The sequence below is a fragment of the Ipomoea nil genome, unplaced genomic scaffold (assembly GCF_001879475.1).
Source record: "Ipomoea nil cultivar Tokyo-kokei standard unplaced genomic scaffold, Asagao_1.1 scaffold2826, whole genome shotgun sequence".
Lineage (NCBI taxonomy): Eukaryota > Viridiplantae > Streptophyta > Magnoliopsida > Solanales > Convolvulaceae > Ipomoea > Ipomoea nil.
The window spans coordinates 2569134-2585415 of NW_017619254.1; the positions used below are offsets into that span (position 1 = coordinate 2569134).

Below are 16282 nucleotides of genomic sequence, written 5' to 3' on the forward strand. Positions count from 1 at the left end.
TGTTCGCGGACCGCTTAACAAACAAAAAGCTGATATTTTAATTTCATAGTTTAGTTTATAAAAAATTAAAAACCAAACCATACACAAACAAGCCTAAATGCTTTTTCAAATGTGACTAATTGAAATGACAAAGATCAAATTGGATCAAAGAATCAACAAGAAACCAAAAAGAATGTTATTCTTCTCCTTCTTTTCTTTGATGCACACGACATATGTATGTATATATATATTATATCATATACTCCATATATAAATGTATAAATATCTATACAATCCTAAGTCTGATCCTTCCCCAGACATATGTTAGAATATAAACGACACTAAAGAATGAAGCATTGCAATGAGGTTTCCTCTCCCCACTGTTTCTGTATTTTTTCATCTTCAGCTAGGCTACTGAATGGAGTTTGAGTTTAGAAAACCCTTTCACCAGTGGCAAAAAGATTCCAGAAAATGGCAGAGATGAAGTAGAGACAAGCTGTGAGTGTCAAAAATGCTTGGAAAGATCCCAGCCACTGTACAAAGAACCCAGTTCCAATCGTGCTCACTATGGCGGCCATTGTTCCACACGAATTTGATATGCCTGTTCATAAAGTTTTCGTTCGATTAATTTACTGCAACGTTTGAAGAAAGAAGAAATCTGGGAAGGAAAATGACATAAGGTCGTACCGTGGAGGAATCCTGCATATTGAGGTGCGATATCCTGTTCAAGTGACACGGGTCAGCATTGAGCAACAATTCGGTGAATATATTTAGCTTGAATTCGTTGTTTTCGACTTACTTGCATATTTAGTAAAAAGCCAGCCTGACTGAAAGAGCTAAAGCTCAGGGCTATTGTAATCATTATGGCTGCAACCTCGGGTGTCTTGGCGAAGTTCAGACAGAGCAATGACAATCCGGGGCCAATGAAGCCAATAGACTGTAATGCCAACGACAAAATGAGTGTTTAAAGTTTAAACCGAGTTATATATGCTTAAAATTTGATAAAAATAAGGTTCGATCCTGATAGAATATGCAGCACGAATTACCTGCATGACTTTCCGGACAAATGTTATGGAATATCCTGCTTTGATTAAGGAATCAGACACAGCCCCTGCAACATAGCCTGACACTGCCATCGTTGCCCATGGTATAGCACTAAACCAAGCCGCTTGCTTCAAGTTCACGTTGAAAACCTATAGAGAATTTTCGGTAGGATTAGCTTGAAAGATGCGTAATGACATAATTGCCTAATCTCATCGTAAAGCCCCTCGTGCCCACGAAAAAAGTAGCATCTTTATTACAAGATCTTTAAGAACAAATTATTATAGTTTTTTGAGAGAAAATAAACTCACAGTTTTGAAATACACCGGCATCCAGGAAAGAAGAACAAAATATCCCTGCATTCAAGAGCCCGGTTCAAATTCATTACTCAAACTTCAAACAATAACAAAAAAAGGAGAAAAGCTCTTCGGAAATAAAAGATTACCCAGTTGTTGGTAATGTTAGCAACTATGATGGCCCAAGTGGGCATTTTAGATAGCAGGAGATGAATAGGGGGGAGTTTGGCCTTAACCACGGGAGCATCAGATTTTCCGGCTTGAATCAACCGCAACTCTGCCTTTGTGATGGAATTGCTTTGTTGTGGATCATTCGTGACCCGGAATACCCACATCGTTAGCCAGAGAAGCCCAAGAGACGCAAAAAGGATGAACGGGCCAGAAATTCCAATCGACGACATTGCCAAAGGGGTTAGCATTAATCCCACAACGTTTCCGAGATGGAATCCACCCATCGATAATCCTACAGCAGTAGCTCGTTCATGACACGGGAACCACCTGATAGTAGACATAATAAAAAGCTGAGCTACATATACTTTCAAATAATTAAGCACGAAATATTTAGTTTACATTCGACTCAAAACCACTAGCACAACTATATTACGTGAGATGGAGCGTTATGTTTTTACCTACCCAATAAATACCAGCATTACCTGGACAAAAGGGTATTCATGGAAGGTAGAGCTACCCCCTCGGCAAGCCCAAAGAAAGCACGAACAACTAAGAGAGCAACCGTGGAGTGATTTGCTGCCCATGGTGTAAGAAGAGTGGCGAGGGACCAAAGGGCTGCACCCCAAGCAATGACTCTCTTCCCTCCATATTTGTCCACCAATGCTCCTCCAATTACCGATGAAAATATGTATCCCCAAAGGAACGATGACTAAACATGCAAAATAATATCAATCGGTAAAATTTACAGTGGTGGAGAATCTGGAGATGATGGATTTAAACTTTCAACCTTATGTTTAAGAAATCTTGCCTTAACTACTAAATCTAATCAAGGGTGTTTGGCACGACATAATCTATATACACTAAACAAATAATCTATCTTTCTCACAACAGTGGCTAGTCAATAAAGACTGGTTGTTGGCTGCCATTGGAAGAAACTCGCAATAAAATAAAACAATCTGTGGTAGGTGATCATTTCGCTTTCAGTTCACAGAAAGTTTCAGCAACCAAAATCTAATTCTCCTTGCCCGAACCCCGCCGTGAGTCTTGCCCTTCTTGTCATCTTCTTAATCCACTACCTAACACCCACCAAGACCAAATTTTTATTTTTTATTTTTATGGTTTAAAGGAAAGCTACCAACCCACAAGACCTCAAGAAAAAAGAAAATGAAAAGGTGTGGATCCCAGTTCTAAACATCCAAGCAGTCTGAAATTAAATCTGTTATCAATGATCATCAATGACATTATGAGCCGACTGGGATTTTTATATTGATGAGTAATTATATATTTCTACAGATTTCGTGACCCTTGCCTGGGACCCACTGGTCCTGGTTTTTGGGTTATTCCTTTCTGGATTCCAGCTGTTGTCTGCTTGATTTGGCTGCCAACGTTAGAGCTTCAAACTCTCTTCCCCATCCAGCAGCCAAGAGTACCCCCCCCCCCCCCCCCCTCTCCCCGCCCAACCCTCGGAGGAACAGTAAAGCAACATAAAAATCATCAAAAAACAGGAATTTTACCAATGAAGAACAAAAACAAACAGAGATGAAATATATTGGACACTAAAAATAAAGAGAAATTTAAAGTTGTGATTTTTATTTTTTTTTTAACCTGAACGACGCCCAAGAAAGCGTTACTCCAGCCGTATTTAGCAGCCAAGGGAACGACGGCGACGGACATCACAACCCTGTCAGCATTGCACAAGGACATCACACAGGCCATCAGAGCCACCACCTTGAACCTCTCCGGGACCATGAAACCCTCCTCTTGGGCGGCGGCGGCGGCTCTCCCGCCAACGCCCAGCAACCCCGTTTCTATCCCCTCCGCAGTACACCTCACCTCACGTCCTCTCTGCTTAATCCTACCAGCGGCAGCAGGAGGAGGAGGAGGAACAAGCCGCCCGACACAGCCCCGAGATCCCTCCACACTAGCCAACGCCAAACGACCCCCCGGAGCCCATTTCGTGTGGATTTTATGTTGGAATCCCAACTGGGTCTTTCTAAAATTGATCAAGCCGTAACGGGTGTGGGAAAAGGAGGAAGAATTTGGATTGGAGGAATGTAGTTGACATTTGGCAGTAGACGTTACGGCTGCCATCTTAGAGAGGGGGTTGGCTATGGCTATGGCTATGGCTAGCCTTGCGGGAGGGAGGGAAAGAAAGAAGAGAACTACTGGGATGTAGAAATGCTAGGTGGGCAGTCTAAAGATGGAGGCTTTTAAAACGATGACATTAGTGGGGGGATTAAACCTACCTAATTTCCCAAATTGAGGTTGTTGGGATCAACACAACTCGAGAAGTGAGGAAATTGACATGAAGAATACAAGGAAGGTGATGGGGGTTGGTGACAAATGAGACCAGGGAAATACAAGTTACCTTTTACTTCTCAGTTTTCATACTTGAATAATTCTTGGGGTCATGTTTACTCCTTAATTGCCTCCAGTTTAAATTAACCCTAATTAAGTTGGTTCGATAACTAATTAATTATTACTAAATTTGTAGTTTGATTTTTTTGGGTACATCGTATATGTTACATATTACAATTTTCTCAGTTTGAATTGGGTTGACTACAATATATAAGCTAAACTTAGCTGAAAATTAAAAAGTTGTTAAGCTAATTGATTATACTTAAAAGTGTTTGGTAAAATTAATTTTTTGATAAGTTGATAAATGTAAAAAGATTAAAAGCATGATTCATATTTGATTTTATCGTCTTTAAAAACATTATCAACAATAAGTTAAATTTTATGTCGTACATCGCACGAGCGCACAAAGGTTGAAAAGACACACTAGCTAACAACATCATGAGATTCCTAAAACTATATTTTTAATATGAATGTATATATTGGACCCGATTGAATAGTTTTAGGTTGAAGAAATTCAAATCTATGGCAAGGATGCCGATCTGGGGTCGGGCTAGGAGCGTTGGGTTACGGTTCAAGTCAACACATGAGGTTGGATAAACGTGGTCAATTAATATCCGTTACAACTATTATGACCGTTACGAGTTCTCACTCTATTTGGAAAACACATTATGTGCGATGTTGAAGTATGTATGATATCCATTAAAACTTATTCTTAATTATATAAATAGGCATCCTTATTACTTATTAGAACGACATTTAATTTTGTATTGTTCACATGCGTATTATGTATTGATGACTAAAAATGAGTTGAATCTAATTACTTAAAAAAATGAGTCCAACCTAATTACTTTAAAAATATTATAAATAACATTTTTTGATACAAAGAAAATGAGAATGATCCATCAAAGTATATAAAGTTTAATTTTGTTGTATAGAGTGCCTTCCATTGCTTCAAATATTAAAGTTTGATTACATTTTATGAGGTGGTGGAAATAGGCTCTGTTTGGCAGAGCTTATTTAGGAGCTTATAACTTATTTTAAGTTACTAATAAACTATAAGCTCTGTTTGGTAATGTTTCCAAAATAAGCTCCTAGCTTAAAATAAGAGCTTATTTTGGAACACTATCTTAGGTAGCATTTCAAAATAAGCTCCTAGCTTCCTAACTTTTTTTTTTTTTTTTTTTTTTCATATTTATCCTTATTATGTTAAAGAAATGACATAATTTACCCTTCTCAATTAAAATCTTTTTCTCTTATCTTTATCTGCAATTTTCACCGCAAATATTATTATTATTATTATTATTATTATTATTATTATTATTATTATTATTATTATTATTATTATTATTATTATTATTATTATGAGATTTGCAACAATATTGCTAATTCATTATGAGATGCTAGATCATGATTATGCTAATAATTTTATTTCAAAATGTTAATTTTTTTTAAAGACGAAATGTTAAATTTTAATATGTAAACAAACTAATTTAAATTTGATGAAGATGTCCTTTTTAGTCTTTTTACATTTATCAGATTATTAAAAAGCTAATTTTACCAAACACTTTCAATCATAACAGCTAGCTTAACTGCTCTTCAGTTTTCAGCTCCGAGCTTATAGCTTTTCAGCTTTCAGCTTCCAGCTTCTTTTAAGCTTTCAGGTCATAGCTTATAGCTTTTCAGCTAGACTTGACAAACAGAGTCAAATCATTTTTCTATTTACACCACCTATAAAGGTATTACACCTATTAAATTGATGGTGTAAATAACAAATAAGGTGATGCAAATAGAATTTTCCATATAACTGTTATGCATAGTTGAATATAATCACGATAAGATATAAATATAAATTTAGTATTAAATTACAAATTTTTAAATTCAAATACAAATATAGAAGTACAAAAGTTCTTTTTTTTTTTTTTTTAAACAATAAACAATAAGCATGTAGTCCATTACTGGGGTTAGGTTAGGTTTATGTGAACATGAACATGGTATTCAACTCTTCAAGGGTATTTTGGTCCTTTTGAATTATTATTATTATTATTATTATTATTATTATTATTATTATTTAAAATCGTTTTGAATGTGTTAGACTTACACCTCAGGTACTTTGACTTATTGTTAAGATCACAATTCACAAAGGTTGAGTTCATTTCTACCAACTTTTTATTTTAACTTTATTTAATACAGGCCGGATAGTGGTCAGACTGGTCCCTACTGCCTAAATTTATTCAATTGTTCATATATCCTGCTGGATAGATGGGGAGATCTATCACCCACGGACAATGTACTAACAAGTTGCCGCATCCACGAGCAATTCCAATCCAATTAGTCGTGGTAGCTACAATAATTCAAGTTTAAATTATTGTTGGAATTATTATTGGTGTTCTCGATTTTAGCCAATCTAGATTGGTTTAGTTTATTCTGATCATTTGCCAACTAATGTCATAAAACAGGTTCTACACAGAACGTAATTTGTTAAAAGATGTCAAAATCATTTATCAAATAAGACTAGAACTATTTTCATTGTTAACTTGTTATCAAACATATAGTTACATCGAGAAAATAGATAAATAATATAAAACATTTTTATTTACCAACAACCAACATACATGAAGAGATATTTTATAAAGATTTTGTTTATGTACAGTATGCCCCCCCCCCCCCCCCCCCCCCAAAAAAAAAAAAAAAAATTAAACTATACAATTGTCCTACATACATCTGATATGATACCTTAGAATTTTATATTTTTACAAAATTTTAAAATTTGTAAACCACAATAAAACGCCAGCCAAAATCCCATAATACGCCAACAAACTTTCCAACGTCATACCATGTTGGAATTTTTTAAAAGTATTTGTTGGTGTTAATATCAACCTTACCATCGCAATGACGCAATATATGATTGTAGGTTGAAGCTTAGTGATGAATGTATGAAAATGGTAATAATTGTGAATGAGGAAGAAGACTAGCTAGCTCGATGCGATCAGAGCCGAGAATGTAATGTTGTATTGAGTAAATATAATGAGTAATGCAAAGAGATAATTGGCTAGCTCGGTGCAACTTTTAATGATTTGTAAGCTATATATAGCTATTTTATTATAAATATAATGATTAGACATGATTATAACTCTCATGTTTTAACAGGACCTTAGCACAAAATTCAGTTTGTTGTAACGACATGTAACGTCATTATGACAATTGAGAGAGTGAATGGGTATGATCAAACTTATTAGTGATCATTCGGCGACCTTCCCTAATATATTGTGTATATTCGTCTTATTATATGTCATAGTTAAATTGAATTGGCCAAATGATTGATTGGTTTATAAACTCATAGAGTTGACTTAAAAAAAAAAAAAAAAAAAAAACACTAATATTCATTCTTCCAATAAACGTTGAACCCCAACCCGACACTCCCTGACAGAGCATTTGGGAGGATGTAAATCATGGTAATTCCCGACAGAGCATTTGAGAGGATGAGGATGTAAGTAAATCATGGTAACTCCCGACAGAGCATTTGGGAGGATGTAAATGATGGTAACTATGGTTTAGGGTTCCCCATGGGAGGAATTAAATCATGGTAACTCCCGACAGAGCATTTAGGAGGATGTAAATCATGGTAACTATGGTTTAGGGTTCCCCATGGGTGAGGGGGGGTGAGGGGGGTTCCTTGTGCGCAATGAACACATATGTTTAGCCTCTGTGCTTCATGGTAACTATGGTTTAGGGTTCCCCATGGGAGGAATCATGGTAACTACTGAACATGAAGCACAGAGGCTAAACATATGTGTTCATTGCGCACAAGGAACCCCCCTCACCCCCCCTCACTTTGAGAGGTTGTTCCCACACTGCCGCTGGTGAGACTCGACCCCTGGTCATTCTTCCAAAGTTTCACCTCTATGACCAATTGAGCTGCCCATGCGGGTAAAAAAAGCGTTTAAGATGAAAGGAGGAACATCAAACCAATCTCCCTAACAATCAAATGGGCAACCTGATTCCTAGAAATGCAAATCATAAATAGAGTTTAATATCATCTATTATTACCTCAATATTGGAATAAATTTTGTATTTATAAATTATGTTTGGTAAAGCTTTTTTGCTATAGTTCTGTTTGCTGAGAGTTTAAATTAATTATTCTCTTTCCAATAAATACATGTTTATCAATGTGAGAGATGAGATAAAAGTATGACCCATTTTCATTGACAACTGTAAATATTATTTATATATCAGATAATAATAGTACATGCATAATCAACCCTAAAATAGGATATAGTAGGATAATAACCATAAAATAAATATTTACAACATATTTATTATTTTATTTATTTATTGTGATCTTACTGCATAATGCTGCCATGGTAGAATTAAAAAATCATCAAATTGTACTTAAATAGTGTTAGAAAATTGACACTAAATCACATGTGAATAGGAGATGTTTTATGTGGGATCTATCATTGATTAGAGTCGAGTTAAAGTATATTCATGTTCTTTTTATTAATGAGATGAATTGTATATATTTAATTATTTAGATTTTTAAAATGAATAGAAGGTGAATGGAAATTTAATTCTTAAAATATATTAATGAAGTTGAGGAAATGAGGCTTTGGAAAAACTTTGAAGTATAGCATTTAATACACATTAAAAATAAATGAATTTATACTAATATAAATACATTTAAAAACGTGTCTATTTGTCTTTTTTGTGGTCATTTACAAGCTAATATTACAAAATTAGCTTTGAGAGCGTGACTATAAACTTTCTCAATAATTTTTTTAAAGATTCAATTTGAAATATTTTATTAAAACTCTATAAAGCTTTCTCTTGGCACACATGGGTTCAAATTATGGACCGAACTCATGTGCATGTGAGGCACGTTAAGAGGTATTTATTTATTTATTGTAATCATACTGCATGATGCTGCCAAGGTAGGAAAAAAAAAAAACAGTAACAGGGAGAATTATCAATTACGTGGGAAAAGAATTGTAATTTCATGGGAGATGAATTACTAAGAATAAAGTGAAATTTAAATTATATTGTTTGATATACAGGAATAGAATTACTTAGAATTCCAATTCCAATGTTTGGTATACATGGGAATTGAAAGGGAATAAGTAGTATAAAGTCCAGAATGTCCATTATTGTTGTCAGGCATTAATTTTAAGTTAAAAAAAAAGGAAGGTGTAATTTTGGGCAAATTATGTCCTGGACCCGTGTCCACAATGAATTGTGGACACGGGCCCAAAACGACATCGTTTTTAAAAAAAACGCGTCATTTAGTTAAAAAAAAAAAAATTCGCGCGCGTTTTGCCGTTAATGGCGTTATTTTTTTTGGATTATGAATGTACAGTTATGCCGTTATGAATGTACAGTTATGCCGTTATGAATGTACAGTTATGCCGTTATGAATGTACAGTTATGCAATTATGAAATTATGAACACAGAGCTCTAACATTATGAACTTACAATTATGAACATATATAATGATAAAATTATGACCATGGAGCTTTAAAATTGTGAATATAGAGCTTCGAAGATTATGAATGTACAGTTATAGAGTTATGAATCTACAGTTATGGAGTTATGAATCTACAGTTATGAGATTATGAATCTACAGTTATAGAATTATGAATGTACAGTTATTGATCGAATTATGAACAAAGAGCTCTAACATTATGAACTTACAATTATGAACATATAGTGATAAAATTATGAACATAGAGCTCTAAAATTGTGAACATAGAGCTTCGAAAATTATGAATGTACAATTATGAAGTTATGAATGTACAGTTATGACGTTATGAATGTACAGTTATAGAGTTATGAATGTACAGTTATAGAGTTATGAACGTACAGTTATGGAGTTATGAATGTATAGTTATTAACATATAGTAATAAAATTATGAACATATACTTCTATAACAAAGTGGTCTGAAATTTTTTTAAAAAAAAAAAGAAAAGAAAAAAAAAAGAAAAAAAGAAGGAGATAACAGTGCCTAACGGCACTGTTACCCGTGTCCAGCAAGCATGCTGGACACGGGTCCAAGGCATAACGATTGGTAATTTTGACTCATCACTATCTTTTTTTCTTCACAAAATCCCAGGAATTAAAATCCCAAGGAGGACATGGGATTTTAATTCCTTGAAAATGAGGGAATTGCAATTTCTTTTAACCAAATAAGAAAATTTTGTGACCTTTGAAATTAGGTGGGAAGTGAATTTAAATTTTCTTCAACCAAACACTCCGTAAGATACTAATATGACATTATGACATTATGACATTATGACTACATGAGATCTAAAATTGTACGATTTTTATGTACTACCGAGAAAGGAAATATTTTATTAGATAATAGTGTAGAAATTTAGTTTTTAAAAATGTAACTTTTTTTTTTTTTTTTTTGGTTCAAAAACTCGCATTTATTATATGATTGTTACCAAAGTAAAATTTATAAAGAGTTAATACCCAAAATAGTCCCTCGACTATGTCGTAATTACCAATTTGGTCCTCGACTATCATTTTTACCCAATTAAGTCCTCAACTATACAATTTTTACCCAATTTAGTCCTTTGTCAATTTGACTGTTTGTTGACTGTCAAAAGTGGAAATAAAGTTGTAATTTTACAAGTTTTCTCCTTCCTCCGCATTTAGCAGCGCTAAACCATGTAGCAATAAGCTCCGGTTGGGTTCTAAACCTGTCAGTATCGAAGTAGTGGTTGTGCATCGGATAGCCCATGAATTTGATTTTCAACGATTTTTTGACGATCGAAATCTGATCGGAGTGTATTGCTGCATGGTTTGGCGCTGCTAAATGGAGAGGAAGGAGAAATCTTGTAAAATTATAATTTTATCCCGACTTTTGACAGTCAACAAACAGTCAAATTAATACAAAGGACTAAATTGGGTAAGAATTGTATAGTTGAGGACTAAATTGGGTAAGAATTGTATAGTTGAGGACTTAATTGAGTAAAAGTTAAATAGTTGAGGACTTAATTGGGTAAAAATGGTAGTTGAGGACCAAATTGGTAATTATGGCATAGTCGAGGGACCATTTTAGGTATTAACTCATTTATAAATACATTTTGAGTTAATTGACGAATTCAATTTGTGTCTCGATACAAAAATTGATTATCGTGAGATGATGAATACAGGTAAGAAAATTGTCTAAATACACCAGACATAATTAAAGCAAGAAGTTGAAAGACATAGGAAACCATTCTGTATGAATACTGAGTAAGCCACGTTGCAATTGGATAACCTTAAGTAAATGGATAGACATGCAAAAGTATTTCAATGGATATACTTGAATTAAGATAAATATATATGCCATGCATAACTCTTAAATTTATATAAGATTATTACACAAATTTGTGCAAAACTATAAATTTAATATTAGGAAATATGAGAATATATAGTAAGGGGAGATAATAAACTAGTGGATTAATTTAAATATATACTCTCTATTTGACTATTCTTCCAAAAGTTGAACCCCAACCCTAAGAGGAGTAGTTATGATATGCATCCGTATGCACCATGCATGGTTCATACGGATACAAAAACGACGTCGTTTTATTAAAAACGCGCGTCTCCCCTTAAAAAAAAATTCAGGTTCGATTCCCAGCAACAGCATTATGTTGTTCATTCATTATGGAATTTTAGTTCATAGATTATGGAATTTTAGTTCATTGATTCTGGAATTATAGTTCATCGATTCTGGAATTGTAGTTCATCGATTTTGAAATTTTAGTTCATAGATTCTAGAATTTTAGTTCATTCATTCTGAAATTTTTAGTTCATAGATTAAATTTTGGAATTTTAGTTCATAAATTATGGAATCATAGTTCATCGATTCTGGAATTATAGTTCATCGATTCTGGAATTTTAGTTCATATGTTATTACTGGGAATCGAACCTGAATTTTTTTTTTTTATAAGGAGTGACGCGCGTTTTAATAAAACGACGTCGTTTTTGCATCCGTATGCACCATGCATGGTGCATACGGATGCACAGCATAATTTGCCCCCTAAGGGCCCCACACTCCGACCCGACCGAACATTTGGGAGAATGTAAATCATGGTAACTCAACTGAACATGAACTACAGAGGCTAGACCTTTGTTCATCTCCATTTGACTAATGGTTTTTTTGGATGACGTTGAAAAGTCATAAGAGCATCCTCATTAGTTGGGGAGAATTGGGGGATAATGTAAAGTGATTAGGAAAGAGAAGATAGGAGGGGAGAGAAAAACAGAAAAAAAAAAAGAAAATTAAATTATATAAAAAAAAAATTATGACTGTCAGGCGCGCTTGACGGCACGTGCCCGCTGTGCGCTATGGTGACAGCCACGCGTTGCTGTCACCTGTAGTGCATTAATTCACTTTTTGTGGTGGGTCCCACCATTTCTGAATTCTCTCCTTCACTTGCAGGATAATTATTTCTCAAATAACTCTTCCCCACATTAACTATTATTTTGGGTGGGGAGAATTAATTCTAAAATATCTCTAAATAATCCACGAATATGGAGGCTCTACCTACTCCTCTTATTAGGTGTTTAGTTGTGTACTATTACTATTTCTTCATATACTTTTAACTTTTAAATTCAAAAATTAATTAAATTTGATTCTTAATTATTTAAAAAAGAGTAGCGAGATTTCGTCGTCATCCAAAAAAGTAGTGGTATTCATTTCCTAGGAAAGGCAAAGGTCATGTCAATTTTGTGCCGTATGGTGGAGGTGAACGTAAGTGAGGGGTATTTCCGTCCATGAAAGGTGTCACGCGCCAATGGTCAAAGAGCACACGTTGGCAAGACGTGGCAGTGGCGTGGCCAGGTTCGGTGACAACAACTTAAATAATTTGTCGTTACTCGTTAGTTAATAGTAATGCCATTGCCGGTTCACATATCCCAACTACCACCAGTCCGCACACTCACGCTCTGTCCCACATTCTTTTATGTAATAATTAATTTATTATTTATTTGCTACTCCGGTAATTAATTGTACCTCAATAGACAATACCACATATGTGTTTGAATTTTAATAAACACATTAACTCTTTATACTTCAATAAATTGTTGAAAGAATATACTATATTATAATAGAATTATTAGTACTCAAAAAAATTATTGTTTATTAAATTATCGTCCGTGACATTTTAATTATTTTAAAGTAATATAAGGCTAAAAGTGATTTTTAGGTAACACAGCAAACAGTAAATGATTAAATAAGTTGGCTAATCCCCTAATTCACAATTAATCCTCTTTTTTCTGTTAGTTGACGGCGGATGAGCTTGAAGAAGGACGACAATGGACCTGGAAGGAAACAACCAGGAATTGAAATAACAATAACAGTATTTTGCCCGCATGAGTAGCTCAACTGGTCATAGAGGTGAAACTTTGGAAGAATGATCAGGGATCGAGTCTCACCCGCAACAGTGTGGGAGCAACATCTCAAAGTAAGGAGGGTTCCTTGTGCGCAGTGAGCACCGGTCTAGCCTCTGTGATTAATGTTCAGTTGAGTCACCATGATTTACATCCTCCCACCGCTCTATTGGGCCGGAGTGTGGGGGCCCTTGGGGTTGGGGTTCAACAATAACAATATTTTTTTATACGAAAAAACAAGTAGCAAAACGCAAAATGGGGAGAAAAAAAAAAAATCCAACGAGAAATGTGGTTAGATCCAAGGGTGCAGGCGTCCAGCTACATGTGCGATTGTGTGAACACCATTCATTATAAATGCGGCGAAACTGTACCGCTTTTAATATAAGTGAACATTTTTTTTTTTTTTTTTAAATGTAGTTATTTCTTTTTGTCCACAATCCTTATCTTGTTATTTACCTACAAAAAAATAAAATTTTCTCGCTCCACTCAACATTCTAACTCGGTGATTTAGTGATTTATTAGGTGGAATTTGGAAAATCAGTGTCTGACACCCACGATAACCCCACCACATTTGGTGTATTTCAAACACTGCAATTATTCGAGCTCAATTTTATGTCATTTTTCACAATCTATCATTCAGAAACTAATTATGTTACTGATTTTGAATGACATGGGTGACTCAAACCAATAAAGTCTAGTCGTTGATTGCAGATCACTCATTAGCTCGTTCCCCACGTTTCAATCTCGTTCACATGCTCCGGGAAGGCAATTAGTGTGCTGATTTCTTAGCCAACCTTGGGCAAAGTTCGCCATTGAGTACTTCTGTTCTTACTCAGTCTCCAGACGGGCTTCTTCAGTTGCTGGTTCGATATGCTAACAGTGTTGCCACACGCAGGATACGTTAATCCCCGAAGGGGCCTTTGGTCCCGTTCTTCTACAAAAAAAAAAGTCAATAAGAAATTTTTATGAATAATCAAATTAAAAATCTTATGAATATCAAATTAATAGTTTAACTAACTTAACTAAGGTTCCATTATATAATATTCCCTCTGTCCCATTTTGCCTGTCCTGTTTACTATTCATTGGTCAATCCAACTCTTTCTTCATTGTTTATTTTCTTTAGTAATTTTTAATTATTTTTAAATTTGATTTTTTATGTTTAATAGTACTTTTAATGTAGTTTCTAAATATATAAATTTTATATACTAAAAATAAATTTAATATTATGAAAAATTGAAGTAAAAATAGCTTCAGTCAAGCCTCGTTAACCGAACCAGACAAACAAAATGGGACGGAGGTAGTATTAAACTCATATAATGTAGTTTGATGAAATTATAAATTATCATTTTAAAGTGCAAAGAGAAAAGTGTGCAATAATTTTACAAAACACAAAATATTTTTACAATATCATTGTATTTCATTATATTGTTATTATTATTGACAAAGTCAAAATAAATATCCGGGCAAGTTCCCATTTAATTTGGTCGAATTCAATTAGCGCCCGGTGGTAGCTAGGCGTTGAACCAGCCATGGCCGCCCTATTGAATTATTATTTTTAAATTATAGATTTTAGAACATGATAATTGATTCCTTCAAAAAAAAAAAACATTATAACTGATTGCAGTTGTGTACATCTCTACGAAGATTTTGTGTAACAAATGTTGGAAAAATTAATTTAAAATGGCATATTAAGTGGCTATTTTGTGGTACAATTATCAATGGGGTCCACTTTCGATTTGGGTCGGGTCAAAGTGGATTCGGATTCTTCGTAGTAAGACGAAGAGATTGATATATTGTACGCTCAAAACGGATAATGGGTGAATGAGATATTGATACTCAAAGTAGACCCATTTAAGTTGGGAAATGAAGGGAAAATGTAGGACTTTGTCCCACATTGGTTTGGAAACAAGATTTGCCCCCCTTATATACATGAGCTCTTTTCAAGCTTGTAGAATTGTATAGTATAGAGGCTCTCTCGCGCGGGGGGGTGCAAATCAAAATCTCTCGTGTGAACCTGCACCCCAACACTCATCTGTTACGGAATTCTGAGTTTAATCCTACTTAGTGGTGACCGTTACAGGTGTTAATTCCAATTTTTAAATTCTGAGTTTAATCCTACTTAGTGGTGACCGTTACAGGTGTTACACAATTGGTTTTAACACCAATTTAAAGAGAGGTAGAAGCAGTAGCATTTTACATATAGTACAAAAACGAAAGGAATTCCAGTAGCTTTCAGTTTCCCAAAACTCTGCTTCTACTCTCTTCTTTACCAACTAGTGTTCTCTACTTTGCTTTGTTTGCCGGGTTCCTCGTTTAGGTGCTTAAACAAGGAATCGTAGCACGTTTTATCCTGGGAAACCTAGGCTACAACGCTCCTAGCACTTGTGGGAGGTAGCAAATAAGGTTTTAAGGAAAAGAACCTTGTGTTCGAACTCGTGCTAAACCTATACCCAAACACTCAACCTTTTCCTTCCCAATTTTCTGTTTTCTCATATAATATTAATCTTTCCGTAAGATTATTATTATTTTTGAGATTTTACAACCATATTACCCAACAACAAATTTAATCAGAAAAATAATAATAAGATTTAAACGTGTAACTTTCTAATATAAGAATTATTCTTTATTTATTTGATAATATTTTTGAAGTAACGATATATATATTTTATTTAACTGACTAACTTATGATTAAAATGTAAAATCACTTTTTTTTTTTTTTTTTTTTTTTTTTTTTTTTTTTTTTTTGTAACGTGCACGAACACACACACTAATATGTGGTGGGGCTAGGCTAATCATGCATGGCTAACAAAATATACTTTCTCTATCTTATTTTATATATCTAATTTAGTTAATTATGTTTAAATGAAATTATTTTTAATTAAATATTTCATAATATTAAGTTTAGTATTAATATACAAAATTTATTTATTTAGAAAGAAGCATACAAGATATCTTTACATTATTCCTCACAAACTTGCCACCTGCAAGTTTTAATTGGTTGAGATTTAAAATAAAAAAAGAAAAAATAAGGAAAATAAATCTATTACAACTTATCACATCA

General features: G+C 34.1%; 1 protein-coding gene across 1 annotated transcript; it reads right to left on the minus strand.

Moving 5' to 3' along the window:
* Positions 1-213: 213 nt before the first annotated feature.
* LOC109158897 (probable anion transporter 3, chloroplastic) lies at positions 214-3802 on the minus strand. Its single transcript, XM_019306808.1, has 8 exons — positions 3093-3802; positions 1970-2196; positions 1466-1814; positions 1332-1376; positions 1026-1172; positions 779-916; positions 667-700; positions 214-580 (listed from the first exon to the last, which is right to left on the minus strand). Exons 1-8 carry the CDS (start codon positions 3576-3578, stop codon positions 411-413), a joined length of 1596 nt encoding a protein of 531 aa, XP_019162353.1. The 5' UTR covers positions 3579-3802; the 3' UTR covers positions 214-410.
* Between the last annotated feature and the right edge of the window lie 12480 nt (positions 3803-16282).